Raw genomic sequence first — 18,686 nt, forward strand, 5'->3', positions numbered from 1 at the left:
CAGGCGGCAAAGGGGCATGAGGAAGCCTCGCAGCGTGCGGGCAGGTGCCGGGAGAGCTGGGGCCGTGCCTCCTGTGACAGGGCCTCACGCACGTGCCGGGAAGGCGCCTCGCTTGCACCTGGTGCACCGCCAGCCTGCCCAGCGCCCGGCTTCCGGGCCGACGCCACAGGCCCTGCTCCTTGCACCTCTGGCTCCGAGAAAGCCGAGGGGCGCGAGCCGCGGCGTGGGGGTGTGCCAGCCCGCGAGAGCACACGGGAGGTGCCCGCTGCTTCGCACATGTTTCTTGGCTCAGCAGATGGGTGGCGGCCCGCGGCAGGTGCATCCGCACTGGGGGTCCGCTACCATGCGGGCCTTTGGAGACCCCAAGTGGGAGAGGGCCTGCCCAGGGCACTGGGGAAGCAGGAGTCAGCCCCAGTTCTCCCGGCCGGGCCCGATGGCGGGCAGGACTGCCGGAAGAGCTTTCTCTTGCCAGGGAGAGCACGCAGGCAAGAATCTCCCGTCTGCCTCCGCCCCTCCCCCGCCGGCTGCCCAGACGCGCCTCCCAGGGCTCCCTGTTGCAGCCACAGACTGCTGATCAGTAGCCCCGAATCAGAAGCCCGTGCCCCTCCCAACGAGCCCCCTGCTGACCTCTAACGCCCAAGTGACCGGGTCCCTGCCTCAGGCCAGAGCCCCGGTGGCTCTGGTTCGAGTGCATTCTGAGCTCTGGGCCAGTGCAGCAAGTCGGGTGCAGGCCCAGGCCACCGCGTCAGCCCCGCTCTCTGCCGGCTCTGGCTTGAGGCTGCAGCCCAGCCCCGGTCTCTGCTGCCCTCTCCCTCTCCTGGGGCACCGCCTGTGCCTGTGGCCCTTGGGCCACCCACCAGGCCCCGGGGAGCTGGGCAGATGCGGGCCCCAGGGGCTGCCGGGGCCATTCACCCCACTCTGGCTGCCTCCTAACTGCCTGCTGGTCTTTCTCTTTTTGGTTCTTCCAGTGAGAAGCGCTACCTTCAAGTCAACGTCACCAACCCCGTGCAGTGCAGCCTGCATGGGAAGAAGTGCACGGTCTCCGTGGAGACGCGGATCAACCAGCCGGAGCCCGACTTCACCAAGAACCGCTCGGGCTTCATCCTAAGCGTGCCGGGGAACTGACCGCCCACCGGGGAGGCCTCGCCACCCCGTCTGACTTGCTGACTCCCCGCTACCCCCCGCTAGAAATCAGCTCGCAAGGGTCCGCCGTGCTTGGGGCCGAGCCCCTCTTCTGCCGCCTCCAAGGCTCCTCCCCTGAGGTTTTCTTGCTGGCTTTCTGCCTTTGGTCTCCATCTTCCTCTGCCCCCACTTTCCACAGTCCTCACTCAACAAACCAAAGACCCCGGTGCCCTGCCACAGATCCCTGGGCTCACACCCAAACCAGAGCTCCCTGCAGAAGCAACTTGATGTCAGCGGAGGCCCCTGCCACCACAAACCCCCCACACACACTGGCCAGGTCAGGCCCTGACCCAGTGACTGGCAGTTGACCCCGCAAGGGGTGGATGCAGTTTCCCCAACCCAAAACATGCTCCCCTGGGGGGCTTGGGGGAGATTGCCGGAGATAAGCTGGGGATGTAGCCCTGCTCTCTCCGTGAGCACAGCCTGCCACCCCTTTCCCCCAAGGGGACTTGGCTCAGAGATCCTTGGTGGAGCCCCTCTCCCTAGCAGTCAGCCAAGGCCATCAGGAGAGCAGGTTCACCTGTCGGGCTGGCCCCTTGGCCCGGAAGCCAGCACTGGCAGAACAGTCATGCCCACCCCCGCCCGGGCCCTGCAGGCCACCTCTGCGGGAGAGAGCAGAGCAGGTGCTCCAAGGCCCATCTTCCTTAACTGCACGGCCTGGGCCGTGGTTGTTGCACAGTGATGTGTGCAACACACAGGGCTGCGCCTCGGGTGTGGGGTCTGCTGTGCCCACACTCATGTCGGGCACACTGATGAGAAAATGGAGTTGCAGGGGCCAGGGAGCACTCTGGGGCGGGGGGACTGTCCGGAAGTTTTCCCTGACACCCCTGTTTCAGACACATTCGGAGAACAAGGACCAAGGCCGGAGGGGCAGAGTAACAGAAACAGAGTGGGGGCTCCTGGCACTGCAGGCCAGGCCAGGCTGCTCCCCGCCGCCACAGCTGGGGCCCAGGCTGGGCCCAGCAGAAAGCACGCGTGCCTCAGTGCCTTCCTGAGACCACTCTGCTCCGGAGCCTCGGCTGAGGACGCGGCCCCAAGCCTCTGAGCAGCCCGGGCTTCTGGGCCAGGAGCCTTAAAAGGAGAGATTTGGGACACTCCGTGTGGGGAGAGGGCGGAGGGGGAGCCCACAGCTCGGGAGGAGACTGGCGGGAGGTAAAAGAGGGACACGCTGACATTTTTTTCAATTTCAGACCCAGACCCTGCCCACCCCCCCGCCCCACCCCCACCGCATGCTCCTGCGCCGCCACCCTGAGCCCCCCGCAAATCACACCGAGTGCCTGCCCGGTCACCTAGCCGACCCGCCGGCTGGTCCCAACAGCCTGGTGTCCCCCGCGCACACACTCCCACCCCCCGACTTCCCAGGGCCCGCAAAACATTTGCACCATGTGCAGTTCGCAATAAAGAATCCTCTTGGCATCCTATCCTTAGAAACCCGTTCTCATTCTCGAAGCCTGGTCAGCTGCCTGCACCGCGCAGAGGTGCCATCAGCCTGGTTTAGCAACGGAGTTTTGCCAGTCACCTTGACACCAGTGGAACCATCCTAACTGGAACGGCGCCTCCTCTCCTTTCCACTCCTTTCCTCAAACTCCTTGCTTTACACTAGAGACGTGCACGTGTATGTTTGAGACACACCAAAACGGAACATGCCAAATGAGTGCCTTTCTGGGACTAGGGAGGAGGGGTGGGCAGTGGGGCCCTTCCTGCCGCCTTTCGGGGTTGCCTGGGGCTCTTCAGCCCAGTGCAGGGGCCTCCCAGCTGAGGGCCAGTCGACAAGCACTTTTTCTTGATGTCCTGAAAGAAGTCCCAGTGTGTAGCAACTGAAGAAGGCTCAAGCCTTTAGGGTGTGAGCTCAGTGGTGCCTCCAGGTGCTGGGGGAGAGCAGGAGGACACAGCGACTGTATGCAATGAAGTGTTTCTCTTGATCTAATTAAATGCAGTTTTATGGTTTGCTGCGTTTATTCCTATTTTCCATTAAATTAACTTTATTTCTAGAGCATATTTTGATTTACCATCAAGAGCAATAAAGCATTAAATCTTATTTTTAAAGGTGTCCTGCTTATCTGTAATTGAAAACTATACCCACAATTGTGACATTCCAGCTGGTAAAAAGCTGCTGTCCCAGAGGATGGGAGGGAGCATTAAGCACAAATAAGGTAAAATGGAGGATAATTTACAGGAGGCTTTTCAATGAAAATATTAGACACCCAGCGGGGAGGCGGCGGAGTTCAATCGAAGCACGTCATTCCACCATTTTGAGGCCCATGCGTTAGACTCAAAGTTCACTGCGTTCGTGTTGACCAAAGTCGGAGCATGTATCTGTGAAGGACAAGCTCCAAGGCCTGCAGCGGCCTCTCCCCGGGCAGGCGGGTGGGCTGGGGACAATGGGGGTGGCAGGAGAAGCGGGAGGGATCCTGGACCTCTGGGGGCAGGGGCGGGGCAAGCGGCAGGTAAGCAAGCCCTGAGCCTCCCCAGCACCCAAGGGCTGCCCGGTCACCGTCCTTGGTGACAAAGAACATGCAGTGCGGCTTCTGTGACTCGGACCGAGGGAGACGCCCTGAATTGAGCCAGTGGCCCCGCTCACAAAGCTGACCGCACCCGAGGGGCAACCTGGGGGTGGCAGTGCCTTCCCGGAGTCCGGGGGCACCTCGGGCCGGCAGCGTGCAGGCCCTGGGGAGCCTTGAGTCCACACTGCCCTGGACCCTGAAGCTTAGGCTGGGGGCGGGCGCGGGCGCGGGCACGGACGCAGACCACTGGCGGTACCGCCGGTAGGGGGCCCACCCCTTGCCACAGTCGTGGCCTGGGGTGGTTGCTTATTTGGGATCCCCGGGGGCTGGATTCCTCGCTCTTGCAAACCTGCACCAAGCTAAACTGGCAGGGCTGAGCCACGCGGACACCACTCCACAGCCGCCGGCAGAGAAGAAGCCTCTGGGCCAGGGGCGCTGAGCAGAGCCGGGCCCAGGATACGTGGGGGCAGCGGCCTCAGAGCCAAGCTCCACGAGGGAGCCCCTGCGGGAGCCACAGCACCAGCCCTCACCGGGCCAAGCCTGGGCCTGATCTACCCCCCGCCTCCGCCGCCGGTCCCAGTCACCCAGCTCTGCCAAGCCAAGCCAAGCCAAGCCCGGGCAGCCTCTGAGGAGCAACTCCCACCCCGCCGCCCAGCTAAGCCTGAGTTGACTTAACCTGTGCTTCTCTCTTAATCACCTTAACTTGAACGCAGGGGTTAAGCCCTCTCCCTGAGCCCTGCCCTGCCTTCACCCACCCCTCCCCTCCCCCATGATTCAAATCCAATTATGTTCCGAGCGCAGGAATCATTTAGAAAAGGGGCCCCCCCAAACTGCTCGTGAATGACAAGAGGCCTATGGAATGGATGGTCAGTGCATTTTATTTAATCAGCACAGTACAAAAATAAATAAAAATAAGGGAAAGGGAATTAAATTACAGCCAAACTGAGCTTCATGACCTTGTCAGATTATAAACCACACATACTTACAAACACACTACACATACATACAAAATGAGACAAATATAAATTAATATTAACAATACCCACGGTTTGGTCAAAGAATAACTACAAAACGAATTGCACTAAGAACCAACATACACCGCACGTGTAATTAGCAGTTTCAAATATACAGCGATGAATAATTCCGAGTGGAAAAAAATGGCACATTTTCTTCTCATTGCAAGTTTAACAACTGCTGGAACAAAACTAAATTCTAATAGCTGCATGGAAAGAATATATCAACCCTTCAGGTTTACAAGAAAAAGAGAAAAACCAAATCCTGAACTATTATTCCTGTGACTGGTTCTGTGCACGGGTGTAATGTTCACGGCCATCTGTTCTAAGATTATTTTTCTTAAGACACAAAATGCTCCTGGTTCGCATGCACAAGATCACTGTCAAAGCAACAATGAAAGAATAAAGGGTTTGTTTTTTTTTTCCCCCGTAGGTTAGTTTTTTTTTTTTAATTGTTGTTCTAAAAGTAGTCTTCATAGCAGCATGTCAAATGGGTTCACTGCCTGCACACTTGAGTCCATCAGCTCCTGCACCCAGGACTGACCAGCGCAAGGGCGGGGAGGAGGAAGGGGCAGGCTGCACACTGGGGGGGCGGGGGGCGCAGCCAGAGACTGGCTTCCTTCGTCCCCCAACCACTCCTGAAATTTGCACCTCCTCCGAGAAATAAAAAAATAAATACGGAGAAAGAGAAGGAAACACACAAAACCGGAATCCTGGGGATGCAACTGAAGTGCAGTCTCGGGCCAAGTTCGGCCGCCACCGAGAAAGAGCGACTACGGACGCGCACCCCTCCTCTGGAGACTCGGCACCCGAACCTCCCTCTTCCGGGCCGCCAGGGCCTGCTGCCCCCACGGGCCTCCTACCTCAGGTCACACGTGGCGGCAGGATCTGCACAGACGGGCTGTGTGACAACTCCGACCGAGAAGAGGCGCGGCGGCGGCGGCAAAGTCTGTGCCAGCAACCTTCCAGCAGGTTCCTTCCAGCTCCACATCAGATTATCTGGCAGTCCCGGGAACGGAACGGCTCAGGCTCAGCGTGGGCCCAAGGCGCAGCTGGGGCTAACGCGATCCCAGCCCAGGCAGGCCCTCCCCCTCTTCTCCGGGAACACCCGGGCCGGTGGCCCAGCTCCAGGCCTCTTACACCGGGACCTCCGTTTCACAGCTTTCTCTTGTTCGTGTGAATTTCAGTAGTGCTCGTGCTGAAACCAGCAGCCACCTGGAACCTAACCCTATGTCAAAGGACCCTCTGCCTTCCCCCAGCCCCCTATTCCAGCACTCCCCGGGAGGGGGAGGGGGGGCATGGGGACTGGAAGAGAGAATTCCCTAGAGCGTCCTCACATTGGTCTTTGTTCCCCAAAGCTGGAGTGATGGGCCACGGAGTAAGGCTCGCTCCCTTCTCCCGGTCCTCTCCCAAGTCCCAAGCCACCAATCTGGGAGAATTAGAAAGGAAATTGATTAAGTACACATCGTGTGTTTTCGCAGCCACGAGGGTAAGGTGGAAACCCAAACCAGCAGCTGCAAATGATCAGGTGCAGAATCAGCAGGCTTCCGAAGCAATCAGGAGCGCTACTCCCGTCTTGGAATTGTCTCCAAGATCCAGTGGTCTCACTGGGCCTTGCGGGGCAAGGCTTCGTCTTCAGAAGAAACTGAACTGTTTGGAAACAGCTTGAAATGAACAGGGGTGGGGACAGGGGGTACATCATTACCACATCGCCCTGATCCCTGACATCATCCCCCACCCCGGCTTTGCGGAACGAGTGTCATGCACCAGCAAGAGGCCTTAGCCCTCAGGTGGGCACCGGCTGGTTTCGGGCACGACAACCCCACCCGCCCAGAAGGCAGGCTGTTGGTAATGGGCACCTGCAGCTGCCCTGGCCTTCACCACAGGGTGAGTAAGCTGCATTAGTCAAATGAAAGGTTCACCCAGGAAAGGAGCTGTCCCTAGCTGCACCCCACCCCTTTAGCTGGGACCCAAAATCAAAGAACTTAATGAGTCAAACCAGCTCCTTAACCCAACACTGCCAACAACGGCTGGGAGTGGGGGAGCAGGGGGCTAGGGGGCAAGGTCCATGTCTTCACTAAAGGAAAGCCCTTCTCCCTAAAAAAGAAAAAAAGAGCAAACCAGGGTGGTGCATGGTCAAACGACAGGCCCCAATCTTTGTACCAGGCCAGCTTCTCGACTGAAGAGTTGTCCCAGGGTGGCGGGCACCTTGCCCCACAACCCTCCTCATGGCTCGGTCGGGGTGGCCAGCTCCACAGGCCTCTGGGAGAATGGATGACCCAAAACAAGAGCCAGGAAAGGACCCCCAGCCGGGAAGGCCAGTCGCTCCCTGGGCCAACCGGCCAGAGGCCCCTCTCCGGCTCCCGCGCCAGGAGCGGTGGACGGCCTCACCCGCCCCGGTCCAGCAAGGGCACAGGTGGCAAGAGGACACTCGGTCCCCTGAATCCCCCAAAGTCGAGAGGTCAGCGGCCCGGGTGGCTCTGGATACATCTGAGTGTTGCACAAGGTTCGGGAGTTCAAAAGCGCCCAGAGTTCTTGGCAGGGCTGAAGAAAACCCCAAGGAGGGACGGTGGGAAGGGAGAGGCCCTCGGTGGCTTTGCTAGACACATACTGTACACAGAATCTGATTTGCTTAATAATAAATTTTTAAAAACGAACTGAATCCTTGAGCCATGATGCGGGCCACGGGGCTCACCGATCGAGCCCGAGGAGGAGCCGCTTCTTGTCCTCCTGACCGCTCTCGTTCTTCAGGTCGGAGAACACCTGTGTGAAGTAGTGTGGGTCGGCGTTGATCTGCAGCATCTTGGAGCTCATGAGGTTGATGACGGAGAGGCAGCGGTCCCAAAAGGCCTCCTTGCAGCTCTCCACCAGGAAGGGCTTGAGCGGGTAGGAGATCTCGTTGCCCATGTAGGAGTAGGAGAGGTACAGGCAGGTCAGCAGGATGGCCTGGAGCTCGTGGTCCGAGCCCACCTCGGACGAGATGACGTCCCTGCAGAGCATGTAGAGGAAGACCACGTTGGCGGGCGTGATGAAGCCCTGGTCCTGCCAGCCCTGCAGGAGCAGCGAGCGATCCACGCTGCGCAGCCAGAGCACAGGGTCCGTGGGGGACAGGTGCTTCAGGCGGTAGCACCGGCGGCACAGGAACTCGCCCAGGCAGCGCAGCAGCTCGCTCGTGGACGCCTGGACGATGACACGTTTGGGCGTCCCTGCGGAGCTGAGGGCAGGGTGCGGGGCCTTCTTGACGGAGGAGGAGACCCCCCCGGTCTGGGAGCCCGAGAGCTGGCCGGCAGGGGGTGCGGGCGGCTGCGCCGGTGGGGGCTGGGCGAACGTGGACAGGTTGGCGCACGACAGCGACTTCTTCAGGTTCTCATTGTTGAGGTGCGTGATGTTGTTCTGGTAGCTGCTGTTCGGCTGCACCTTCTTGGAGTTCTTCTTCTTGGCCGACACGGCCACGATTCTCTTCCAAGGCAGCACGGAGATGATGGAGTGCCGCTTCAGGTTCTTGTCCTTGGCGTTCTTGCTGTTCTGCACGGCCGTGTAGTGGCCCACCGTGGCCGCGCCATCCTCAAACAGCGTGGCCTTCCGGTAGCTGGGGGACAGGGACAGCACCGTGCCCATGGTGCCGCTGCGCGCCGGGCGGGGGCCCGCGCCCCTGCGCGCCCAGCCTGCCGGCCGGAGGCACAAAACAGCTCAGCGAGCCCGCGGCGGCCCCGGGCAGGAGGCGGGGGCGCTCCCGGCTCCCGGGCGCGTGCTGCCCCTTCGGATCTGCGTGGAAAACAAGATGGTTCTCAGCACCAGGCGGGGCTCGGCGCCGCGCTCCTCCACCCGGGCCAACGCGGCCCCCGCGGACTTGGCCCCGGCCCCGCGCCCTCGCGCCGCAGCCCCGCCGCCTCCACTGCGGCACCCCCCGCCCGCCTGCCGCGGCCGCTGCGGTCCGGACGGCAGCGGGAGGGGCCCGGGCGCGGGCGGAGGCGGCCGGGGCGGGGGAGGGTGGGCGGTATTGGGGGACCCCCGCCTCGACACCGCGCGCGGCCCCGACCCCGGCTCCTCGGGGGCACGGGCGGCCCCAAGGCGCAGGCTTACCCGGCAGGCGGCGGCGGCTCCTGCGCTCAGCGCCCTCCCTCCGCAATGCGCGCCGCGGCTCGGGCCCGCGGTCCCGGCGCTCGGCGGGGCTCGGCGGGGCTCGCGCTCCGCGGCGGCGGCTCCGGAGCTTCTGTCCAAGGTTCTGCAGGCGCCTCGGCCCCGCCTCCCGCCGGCCGCCCTCGCCGCCGCCGCGCTCCCGTTCCCGCTCCCGCCCCGGCGCGCACCTCAGCGGCCTCCCTGTCGGGGGCGCGCGCGCGCGCGCGCGGCCCACGCGCCGGCCCGGGCTGGCCTGCTCCTGCCTGGGAGCCGGGCCGCCGCGGTCCTCAGCGCCAACCCCCGCGCGCGGTGCGGGTAGGGATGCGGCCGCGAGCCCGAGCGCCTCTACTCGCCGCACCCCATCTAGGACCCGGACTCGAGCGGTGGCGGCGGGTACCCCCGGCACCGGCCCCGCCTCGCCTCTCGGGGCCGCTCCTCCCGCACCACTCGCCGCCCGCTCTGCGCCGCCGCGCCAGCAGCCGCCCGGCCGCGTGAGAGTCCCCGGCGCCCCGCGCCGCCGAGCTCGGGCCGGGCGGGGGGCGGGAGGGGGCGCGCCGGGGGCGGGGCCGAAGGCCGAATCCGCCCGCCGCCCCGCCCAGACACGTGCTGCCTTTGTTCCCGCCGCGGCGCCCGCAGCCGCGGGCCGCGGGGGCGCTCTCGGCCGCGTCCCCGCCCTGGCGACGCACAGCCCGCCCGAGCTGAGGTTGCAGCGCGAGAATCCATCCACGGAGACCGGCCGGGGCCCCGAGATCCCTTCCCATTAACATCCTCGTCCGGCCGGGAAGAAGCTAGGGACTCAAGGAGGAAGGTCCTGAGCCGGGGCGGGGAGGCGGAAGCCTTTGCTGAAAAGCCACTCGCATCCCGATGGGCTGTCCCATCGACTTTCACGTCTCCCCTCCGGGGCCTCTATTCCCGCACCTCAGGTAAAGGGCCGGAGCCCGGGTAAAGAGAAATCCAGGCCAGAGAGGCGTAGGCAGTTCTGGGGCTGGTCCACAAAACAGCGACTGGCTTTCCAGCACCCACCTGGCTGGGAAAGGGCTCTGAGGCCCCCCGGGGGGCCGCTGCCCCAGAGACGGGCCAGCCCTTCACAAATGTGACCTCGACATTTCCACTGGCCCCTTATCAGTTATAGTAAAACTGAAGCCACTGCTCTTCCAACCAGCCTCTGATCCTCTGATTCCGATGTTTTTCCTGCTAACCATGTATCATTTGAAGATCTGGTGCCAAACTGTAAAATTCTGAATCTAGTAAGAACAGTTCCTCTCACAGACAAGAATTCACATCCTTCACAAGAGCCATTCTTCATTTGTTTTTCTTTTAGTTGGTTCTGGAAACTGAGTTGCTCACAAACTGGAGAAACATTAGATTGAAACCCTATTTTAATCCAGATTATCACCTCTGGACCAAAAGATAAGGAAGCAGTAATCCAGATTACCCAATTCCTGGCCTCCTGGCCACTCCGGCCTGCGAGGCTGTCAACCTGGGCCCACTGTGCCGGTGCTGCCCACGGCCCTACGCAGGACAGTGCTGCTATCGAGTCAAAGTGCTAGAACGCGTACATGTACTACCCAGCTGTTTCTCTGTCAATAGTGGCAAGTGAAAGCTTTAGGGACTTTGGTAACACGGAATGGAAAATGCATTGTTCTGTGCGGCTGCTTGTGAAACATCCACAGCAGCTGTCATCTTAACTTAGATGAAAGCTGGCCCTTCGCTCAACAGGGCCCTCCCTCCCGATGTTCCTCCGTGTACCTCGGCCTGCTCTTGAAATGGAGCGGTCCTCAACCCTCCTTCCCTATTAGTAAGGAGCTTGAAGAAGTAATCTATTCCAGGTCCCCTGGCCCAATGACTCTCTTTCTCTCCAAGGCAAAGCCTTTTTCCCTCCAGCCCCTGGTGGAGAGGCCCAGCTCCCAAGTAGGCCTTTGTCCATACTGCCTCTCAAGGTCCCCTTCAGATTCTGGTGTTGAGCAAAGGTTAAATGCTTTCCATTTCACAAAATATGCCTAGATTTCGAAGCCTATAAGCCTCCCCTTACTTAGATCCACCCTGGTACCTGTACCTACAAATTTCAGTTCCAGCTATTCCAATTCATGGCAGGCAGTACCAAGGTCCACTTTACCCCACTTGATTTCCCAAACCAAAGCAGCAGGCACTTGCCCGGACCTTTTCCAGGCTGGCCACACTCTGGTATCCTCTCTTGCCTTTGTCCAGCCAGCCTTCCCTAGCACCTTCAAAAGAGCTCTTTGCATTACTACCTCAGCCTCCTCACACTTGCCAAAGGCAAAGCCATGTTTGCAGCACAGCATGAACGACATGTGCACTGGCAGCCCGCTTGCCAGTGTGCCTGAGGAAAGGGGTTGTCTGGAAGTCCTGTCCGCCGCCCTGCCGTGCCCACTGTTTCAAGGCACCCACCACCACCACCACCACCACCACCACCCTCACCCTCAAGCTCCTGTCACAGCTCCAGTGCAAGGCAAGGAAGAAAGGGCAATATTCTGCCGGAAACAGCAGAATCAAGGCCCAGAATGCAGACCCAGCTGAATGAAGCAGAGCTGTTTTCTTCCCAGTCTTCAGAGAACTGCAGGAAAGCGCTCCAAACCCCATCATTGATTAGCCTATTGATCCTATGGCCTATCTCTAGCTGCCAGAAGGGCCAGCCTGCTTGTTATCTGCACTGTTGGGCTGATATTCCCATGTGTCACCAGAGAATCCCTGTCCTCTGTATGGTCCCATCCCCATACCACCCTGTGAGAGAGAAGACAAGGCCCCGGCCAGCTCCCTTCCAGAAAGGGCTCCAGATAAAGCAAGACTAAGCCCTGGCTTCTGAGGCAGCCGTGCTTTGTTCCTTCAGGGATCACAGAGCAGCATCTAGTGGCCCTTCCGGGCAGCACAGATTATATAACTAGCACGCAGCAGTGCTCCAGAGCCAAGCGCCTCAGCCTCTGCTCCCAACACCATCGCCATCTCATCAGCACACAAGAAAGCCATGACACATGAGGGCTGCTGCCAGGAAGGGTCCCTAGGTAAGGAAGCCGGGCCCAGGCCAGCCTCTGGGCCACCCGACCCCCTCAGCTGTGCCCAGACCCAGCTCCCTTGAGGCCAGAGAGGGAAAGCAGCCCTGGAGGTCTAGAGCAGCATCATCCAAAAGAATATAACATGGGCCACAAATGCAAGCCACATAGGTATTTGAATATTTTTGAGTAGCCACATTATAAAAAAATTTAAAAAAAAGAAACAGGTGGATTTTAATAATATATTTTATTTAACCCATTATGCTCAAAATATTGCACATATATATAAAAGAATTGAGCTATTTTACATTTTTTTCATACTGTCTTTGAAGTCTGGTTTGTTTACATCTGCAATGCATCACACTTCGAACTAGCCACATGTCAAAGGCTACATGTGGCCAGTGGCCGCACAGTGGACAGCACAGGTCTAGAGGTGGTCGTCAGACCCACAAAGGGAGCAGAGGAAGGGCTGCTGCCGACTGAGCCCCTCAGGGCAGCCCTAGGCTTGGGGAAACCACCCCCCCCCTTCACCAGCTACAGGGCTGGATGCCTTGGGGATAGTTCTAAGGGTCCCTTGGCGAAGCAAAATTCTTCCTGCAAGTGCAACTATAGAAACTATACAGAGATTCTACAAAACTGAAACAAAGTAACAAAGTGGCTGGGACTGGAGTGGAACGGTGGTGAGAGCTCCCCCCTCACCCCTAGTTGGCCTTAGGGCCCCTCAGAAGAACCGCTGCCAGGGTCTGAGGGGCAGTATGAAAATCACTGCTTTTGAAGGTTTCAACAAAAACAAAACCACAACTGAGTGTCAGGACTCTCCAGGCACTTGCACTGGTAATGACTTCATACAACCCTCACACCACAATTCCCCACCAAGGAAGCAGCAGAGGCTCTCCCAGCCCAACCCCTCGTCCTCACTGGACCATGTTGCCCTGGAAGAACAGAAGGATCCCTGCACACCACTTCCCGTTTCAGACCTCACCGACCAATCTTCTTATCCAAATCCCTCCACTTTACCCCAGATCTAAAGGTCTCCCATGAAGCAAATGAGGTACCAGAGCTCTGGCCGGTCTAGAAGGCTACAGAGCTGTGTGGACTTGATCAGAAGCCCTCCAGCACTCAAGAAAGGACACTTTTTGAAAAAAAAAATTTTTATTGGAACTCATCTGAACATCAGATATACCTGGTGTTGGTTAGCAAGAACCGTTTGTACATTTGATATTGATGGTGCCAAAACCAAAACAGTGACTGGACATGATGGGGAGAAATGTTGAGAACAAAAACCTGATTTTGGAGAGGAAAGTAAAAGCCAGTCAGATTCAGTGAGGATGCAAAACCTGGTACAACAAAATCCTTTTACAAAATACAAATTTATTACGAAAACCTGGAAGGATAATCTGAGAAAGGGAAAGAAAGAGAAAAGGAGGCCAGCAGGAAGGAGGCAGGAGGGAGGAGGAGAGGAGACAGCTGAGGGGCAGAAGCACGGCTGGGCGCGCGGGGGCGCTTCTAGAAGCCTACCTGCCCGAACGGCACGGCAGCCCCTCTCCGCGATCCGACCATGACACAAAGCGTGCTGAGACACAGTGCTCTACCCCCCAGCCATGTGGTTTCTAAGAGGTAAATAAAGCAGCTCCCTGGGAGGGGGACATGAGGTTGCTCGAAAACCCAACAACAAAGGTTTAAAAAAAAAAAACAAGCAAGGAAAAAAGAAAACCCACACCCCACAGTCTCATTTCCAATGTTCACTTGTTTAAAAAAAGACTAAATCCATCTGACAGCAGAAGGAGTGGGACAGGGAGAGAAGCTGATGGGTTTCAGACAGCCTGACTCCCCTAGAGGGGAAGGAGGGGGAAAGAGAGACAGCGGACGGTCTCCCGGTTGAGCGGGGAAAGAGAAGGGACAGAGAGAAGAGCAGAGAAGGGCAATTAAAACACTGACATCTAATCTAGTTTACTGTGTTAAAAAGAGCCACATGCACAGCAGGCCCCCTGAGGGCCCACACTGCTCCCGTGTGGCCCCGGTGGACACTAGCTCCTGGCCTCGGCCCCATTCCTCCACAGGCCGGCGTGGAGCTGTGCAGGGGCGGCGGCGGCGGGCCCTCTGGCCAGTCTGCTGGAGCCATTGTTGGGGGGGGGAGGGCGGGTGACAGGCCTTGTGGCAGGGGAAAGAACACCAAAACGCCTCGTTTCAAATAAAAAAGAAAATAGCAGTCTATACACAGTTGTTTGTTTTGGTTCAGTACAAACAGAATAAAAAGTCGTTGCTTTGATGGTCAGGCAAACACCCAATTCTGAAGAGGAGGAGAGGCGACGCCCAGCAGGTGGATCAGGAGCCCCAGTGGGTGGCGGGGCTCTCCCCGGAGGCAGAGAGCACAGCTTTAGGTAGTGTAAGCCTTTTTCCTTTTATTTAGAATAACCTTTTTTTTTTCTTTTTCTTTTTTTTTAAGCAATTTCCCCACTCCCAAGTTGGGCCAGTAAAGATTACATGAAAACTGGCACACCTATTGGCTGGAATACAGATGCACCAAATGAGGATTTAAAAACTTTCCGAGCGAAAAGTAGAACAAAAAGAAAAAAGAATCTCCTAGCATTTTCCCCAAAGGTTTCACTCTCCCGCCACACACACTCTCCAAAGGACCGCTACAGATCCAACTCTGCAAGAGAAGACAGAGCAGTGTCATTCAGGGAAGCTTCGAGGCCACCCAGAGGCTTTCAGTCTAGAAGGCAGAAGACGGCGCTGCCCGGGCCCGGGGCCCGGAGCCAGCACTCACCTATGTCAGCTTCTTGGCTTTATTGTAGAGGGAATCCACTACTTTACTCATGTTCTGAATTGTTTCCAGAGCAGCTTCGTAAGTTTTATCTACTGGGGGTTCATCGAAAATAATCAAGACACCCTCCCCCTGGTCCAAGATCCCTGCAGGAAACACAAGGGCAACCCAGGTAAAAGAAGGGATTAGACACAAAGGCACTTGAGAAGCAGCCCACTCCCTAGCTGCCTCCCTTTCTCCAGAAAGGAGGAGAACCAGAAATCATCTCTGTGTTCCATTTGGGCATGTTTATTATGCACTCTCATCACAGGGATAAGAGGAGCGACGACCGTAGGGAGCTACCAGGTGAAACAAATGGAACATCTCCTTTCAAGATAAACAAGAACGTGATGCGTCAACCGCTTCACCACTGTTACTCACCATGAAATTTCTTGTCAAGAATCATCTGTGACAATTTCCTTTCCACGTCGGCCTAAAATCAAAGCACATGATTAAAGGGACCGGTATCCACTAGTCAAAGATCACACTGACAAGAAAGTTCTGTATAAAAGGGCAAATGGATTATAAACCAAACAGCAACAATGTAACTCAAGCTCTGAGCTCACGGTCCCCATTCGACACTATGAAGTTTGAGGACTTTCCAACAAGGCCCAATGAGTGGAAATGCTACCCGCCTCCACATGGCCCTTTCCCCGCCCTGCTCCCAAGACAAGCTCAGGACTCCTTACCTTGGAGAGTTTGATGAGGCTAGATATGTGTTCAATCTACAAGAAAAGGCAGAGAGACAGCGACACTGAGAGTCCTACTTCCGCCTCTAATCTGGGGACAGGGTGGGGCTGGGATTGCCAAGTCAGCTGAAACCCAGCCGAGCATCTCCCTGGGGCAGACCCTCTTTGGTCAGGCTCAGGCCTCTCGTGCTCTGTCCGTCTGCCTGCCTCTCATTACTAGACCATACACACCCCTGTCCCACACCCCCGGAACACAGACGTCTACCACATGCACGGTGACTACAGAAGCAAGGGGCGGACTGCACTCGGGACAAGCAGGGGCAATCTCACCAGCCTCCACACCACAGCTCATCCTCAACTCTTGTTCTGTGTCAAGAAAAGCCCAAGCCTCTTGCCCACCAGACACAGTCTTGGAAGCAAGTTCCTATTCTGGATAGGTGTGGGAAGGGAGGGGATGAGAGAGGATGCCTACCCAGAGAAGAACTAGAATCCCCAGGAGGGTCCTTACCTGAACTCGGGAAAAAGGCTCAATGACTCGGATCAGGTTCTGTTCCAGTAAGTTATCATATAACTTGGCCAAGTGTGTACTGATGATTGGGTCATCCCGGAGCTCTGCCCGATAATCTGTCAGGGCCTGCCAAGAAAGACGGTCACAGAGATTGGCAGAGAGAAGCATGTGAAGCCACGCCACCACCCCTGGCTTCCTAAGTAGTCTGCTGGACCTTATAAACACATGGGTGACTCAAGTTCTAGAGGATATGAGATTAAAGAGTTATGACAGAAGGCAGAAGAAACATCAGGAACTAAAAGATGGAGCCCTTTCTAGGCACCATCTTTCTGTTGGAAAGCCTCACGTTGACAGCCCAAACCATGTAAGCCCCAAGAACAGCTCAGCTTGAAAGCCAAATCCACCACACAAGCAGTTGTCCCCAGGTATCCCACAGAGCAAAGAGGGTCTCCAGGAAAAATAAGGGGGGAAAAAAAAAAGAATTCTGAGGTTAAATAATGGGTAATACTTGGGGTGCCTGGGTGACTCAGTCAGTTAAGGGTCCGACTCTTGATTTTGGCTCAGGTCATGATCTCAGGGTCGTGAGATCGAGCCCCATGTCGGGCCGGGCATGGAGCCTACTCTCTCTCCCTCTGCCCTTCCCCCTCCATGTGTGCAAGCTTGCTCGCTCTCTCTTATAAAGTAAGAAATAAAAAATAATGGGAAATGCTGAATCCCACAACTGGCTCGTGGAGTTTTACAAGCACATGAACATACAGTTGGGCAGTTAACAGAAAGCAAAACACCTAATTTTATTTAGCCCTCATGTTTCCCAGGCCCTTACCCCAAGGAACCCCTAATAATAGAGGTGTCCCATCAAACATCCCAAACTTTAGGATAAAATTATCTAGTCTTTTTTGTGTATTCATGTATATAATTTATTTTGAGAAATGGTCTCAATATCGACCCTGTCAGCTGTGCTATAAGGTGTTAAGAGAAGCAAGCAAATCATGCCAAGTAAAGAAGTGAAATTGGCAAGAAAGCTCAACAAAGATGATGATTCTTGGGGATAGCCAGAGCCAAATGGTCTAGCCTCCATCCACACTAAGTTTTTCTTCCTAGATCTACGTTTATTTTTATTAAATTGGTCATTAAACTCAGACAGAGAGGAGAGGCTCAGAAGAGAATATACAAGTCTCACTCTACTGCTCAGGCATGTTTTCCTCCCTTTTCCAACCTCTGCTAACAATGAGTGAAAGTCACAGGAGGCAAAGCAAGCCTCGAAGGTCAACCTCAGGAAGTGTCTTTTGGTCCGTTTGCACACATCAAGACTTCTCTTTTGCCCCCAGAGAAGCAGAGTTGGCATTTCTGGAGCTGAGGAACAAGTGGCAGGGCTGGCGTCGATCCCTGACATGTGAGCCAGGGGGCTTCCAGCACCCTCATTGAGCCCCCGCTCCCTCAACCATAAAATGCAGAGAAGGGGTATGCTGTGAAAAATCAAGGTGAAAAAGATGAAAGAACAATTTTTTTTAAGATTTTATTTATTTATTTGAGAGAGCAGAGCAAGAGAGAGAGAGCATGAGCGGGGGGAGGGGCAGAGAGAGAGGGGGAGAGAGAGAAGCAGACTCCCCAACGTGGGGTTTGTTCCCAGGACCCTGAGATCATGTTAGACGCTTAACTGACTGAGCCACCCAAGGGCCCCCGATGAAAGAGCTTTTTGAAACTAAAAGGTACTATATATAAATGAGGTATTACAACTCAACAAGTTTCATTGTACAAAAGTGCTTAACTATTTCCAGACTTTGATACTGTACTATAATTAAGACGTAACCATTGGGGAAAACTGGGTGAATGGTACACGGGATCACTGTGTACTATCTTCGAAAATGCTTGTGAAACTGTAATCATTCACAAATAAAAAGGTTTTTTTAAGTATGTAAATGCCCCTCTCCTCCACCCATTCCCTACCAACCCAATACCATGCTTACCTTTTCAAAATCTGCCAGTGATCTGTTCTTGCTAGCCTGAGCCACACATTTTAATGCTTCTGTCTAAGAGTTAAGAGAAAAACAGTGACAACGATCTACTCTGCACACTCACATCCCACCCAATAAATGTCCTAAGCAGTATGCTATGTCCACACAACTTCTGGCTGCAAGGAAGATCCCGCCCCACCACTGATCTTCTTCAGAGGCCGGGGAAGAAGAGCTAGAACACCACCACTGTGTCCCAACCAATCTCCCTTTGAAACCTGAAATGACTTAAAAATACTAGGAGATAGGAAGTTAAAAAGAAGGGGGAAAAAAAAAAAAGGCCCTTATACAACATTCTCCAAAGGTAACAAGCTAAAAGAAAAAATGACAAGAGAACTATGATCTTTCCCCCTCCTCCAAGACTCCTTATTCCCAAAGCCCACAGACTCTTTCTTGCCCTTAGCCTCAGGTCGTACCTGTGCTTAATCGAGTCTTACTCCGCTACGTGTGGTACAGAGCCTGAGCCAGGGTCTACTTTCATCAGGGTTAGCCACCAAAATTCTACATATTACACTCAACGTTAAAATGCCACAGAGAGGGACGCCTGGGTGGCTCAGTCATTTAAGCAACTGCCTTCAGCTCAGGTCATGATCCCACGGTCCTGGGATCAAGTCCCACATCAAGCTCCTTGCTCAGTGGGGAGCCCTGCTTCTCCCTCTGCCTGCCACTCCCCCGCTTGTGTTCTCTCTCTCGCTCTCTGACAAATAAATAAATAAAATCTTTAAAAAAAAAAAAAAAATGCCACAGAGGGAGGAAGGTACAATCAGTTGTTGAGGTCACCTTCTAACCTGGTTATAAAAGGCACCTCACCAAGCTACCAAGTCCCCACTCAGCCAGAAACCTAC

At 56.0% G+C, this 18,686-nt stretch overlaps 3 protein-coding genes across 4 annotated transcripts in view; 1 reads left to right on the plus strand and 2 right to left on the minus strand.

Moving 5' to 3' along the window:
* The window catches only part of MYO1D (myosin ID), a 349,561-nt gene extending 347,246 nt beyond the window's left edge, over window positions 1–2,315 (plus strand). Inside the window, exon 22 of the mRNA XM_088028373.1 lies at window positions 969–2,315. Coding sequence (XP_087884499.1) covers window positions 969–1,125 — 157 coding nt within the window. The 3' untranslated portion in view covers window positions 1,126–2,315. The remainder of the gene's footprint in view (window positions 1–968) is intronic.
* Window positions 2,316–4,543: 2,228 nt separating this feature from the next.
* CDK5R1 (cyclin dependent kinase 5 regulatory subunit 1) lies at window positions 4,544–8,956 on the minus strand. The gene is made up of 2 exons (XM_028109199.2): window positions 8,783–8,956; window positions 4,544–8,464 (listed from the first exon to the last, which is right to left on the minus strand). Exon 2 carries the CDS (start codon window positions 8,315–8,317, stop codon window positions 7,391–7,393), a length of 927 nt encoding a protein of 308 aa, XP_027965000.1. The 5' UTR covers window positions 8,318–8,464; window positions 8,783–8,956; the 3' UTR covers window positions 4,544–7,390.
* Window positions 8,957–12,959: 4,003 nt separating this feature from the next.
* Window positions 12,960–18,686, minus strand: part of PSMD11 (proteasome 26S subunit, non-ATPase 11) — a 28,444-nt gene continuing 22,717 nt past the window's right edge. Inside the window, exons 9-14 of one of the 2 annotated variants that reach the window (XM_028109222.2) lie at window positions 17,797–17,859; window positions 15,830–15,955; window positions 15,322–15,357; window positions 15,014–15,065; window positions 14,597–14,739; window positions 12,960–14,479 (exon numbers count right to left, since the gene is read on the minus strand). In XM_028109222.2, coding sequence (XP_027965023.1) covers window positions 14,597–14,739; window positions 15,014–15,065; window positions 15,322–15,357; window positions 15,830–15,955; window positions 17,797–17,859 — 420 coding nt within the window. In that variant the 3' untranslated portion in view covers window positions 12,960–14,479. The remainder of the gene's footprint in view (window positions 14,480–14,596; window positions 14,740–15,013; window positions 15,066–15,321; window positions 15,358–15,829; window positions 15,956–17,796; window positions 17,860–18,686) is intronic. The other variant, XM_028109223.2, reaches the window with a different exon arrangement.

Source organism: Eumetopias jubatus, unplaced genomic scaffold, assembly GCF_037043125.1.
Source record: "Eumetopias jubatus isolate StellerSeaLion01/CBP00866 unplaced genomic scaffold, mEumJub1_p1.0 scaffold_10, whole genome shotgun sequence".
NCBI classification, from domain to species: Eukaryota; Metazoa; Chordata; class Mammalia; order Carnivora; family Otariidae; genus Eumetopias; species Eumetopias jubatus.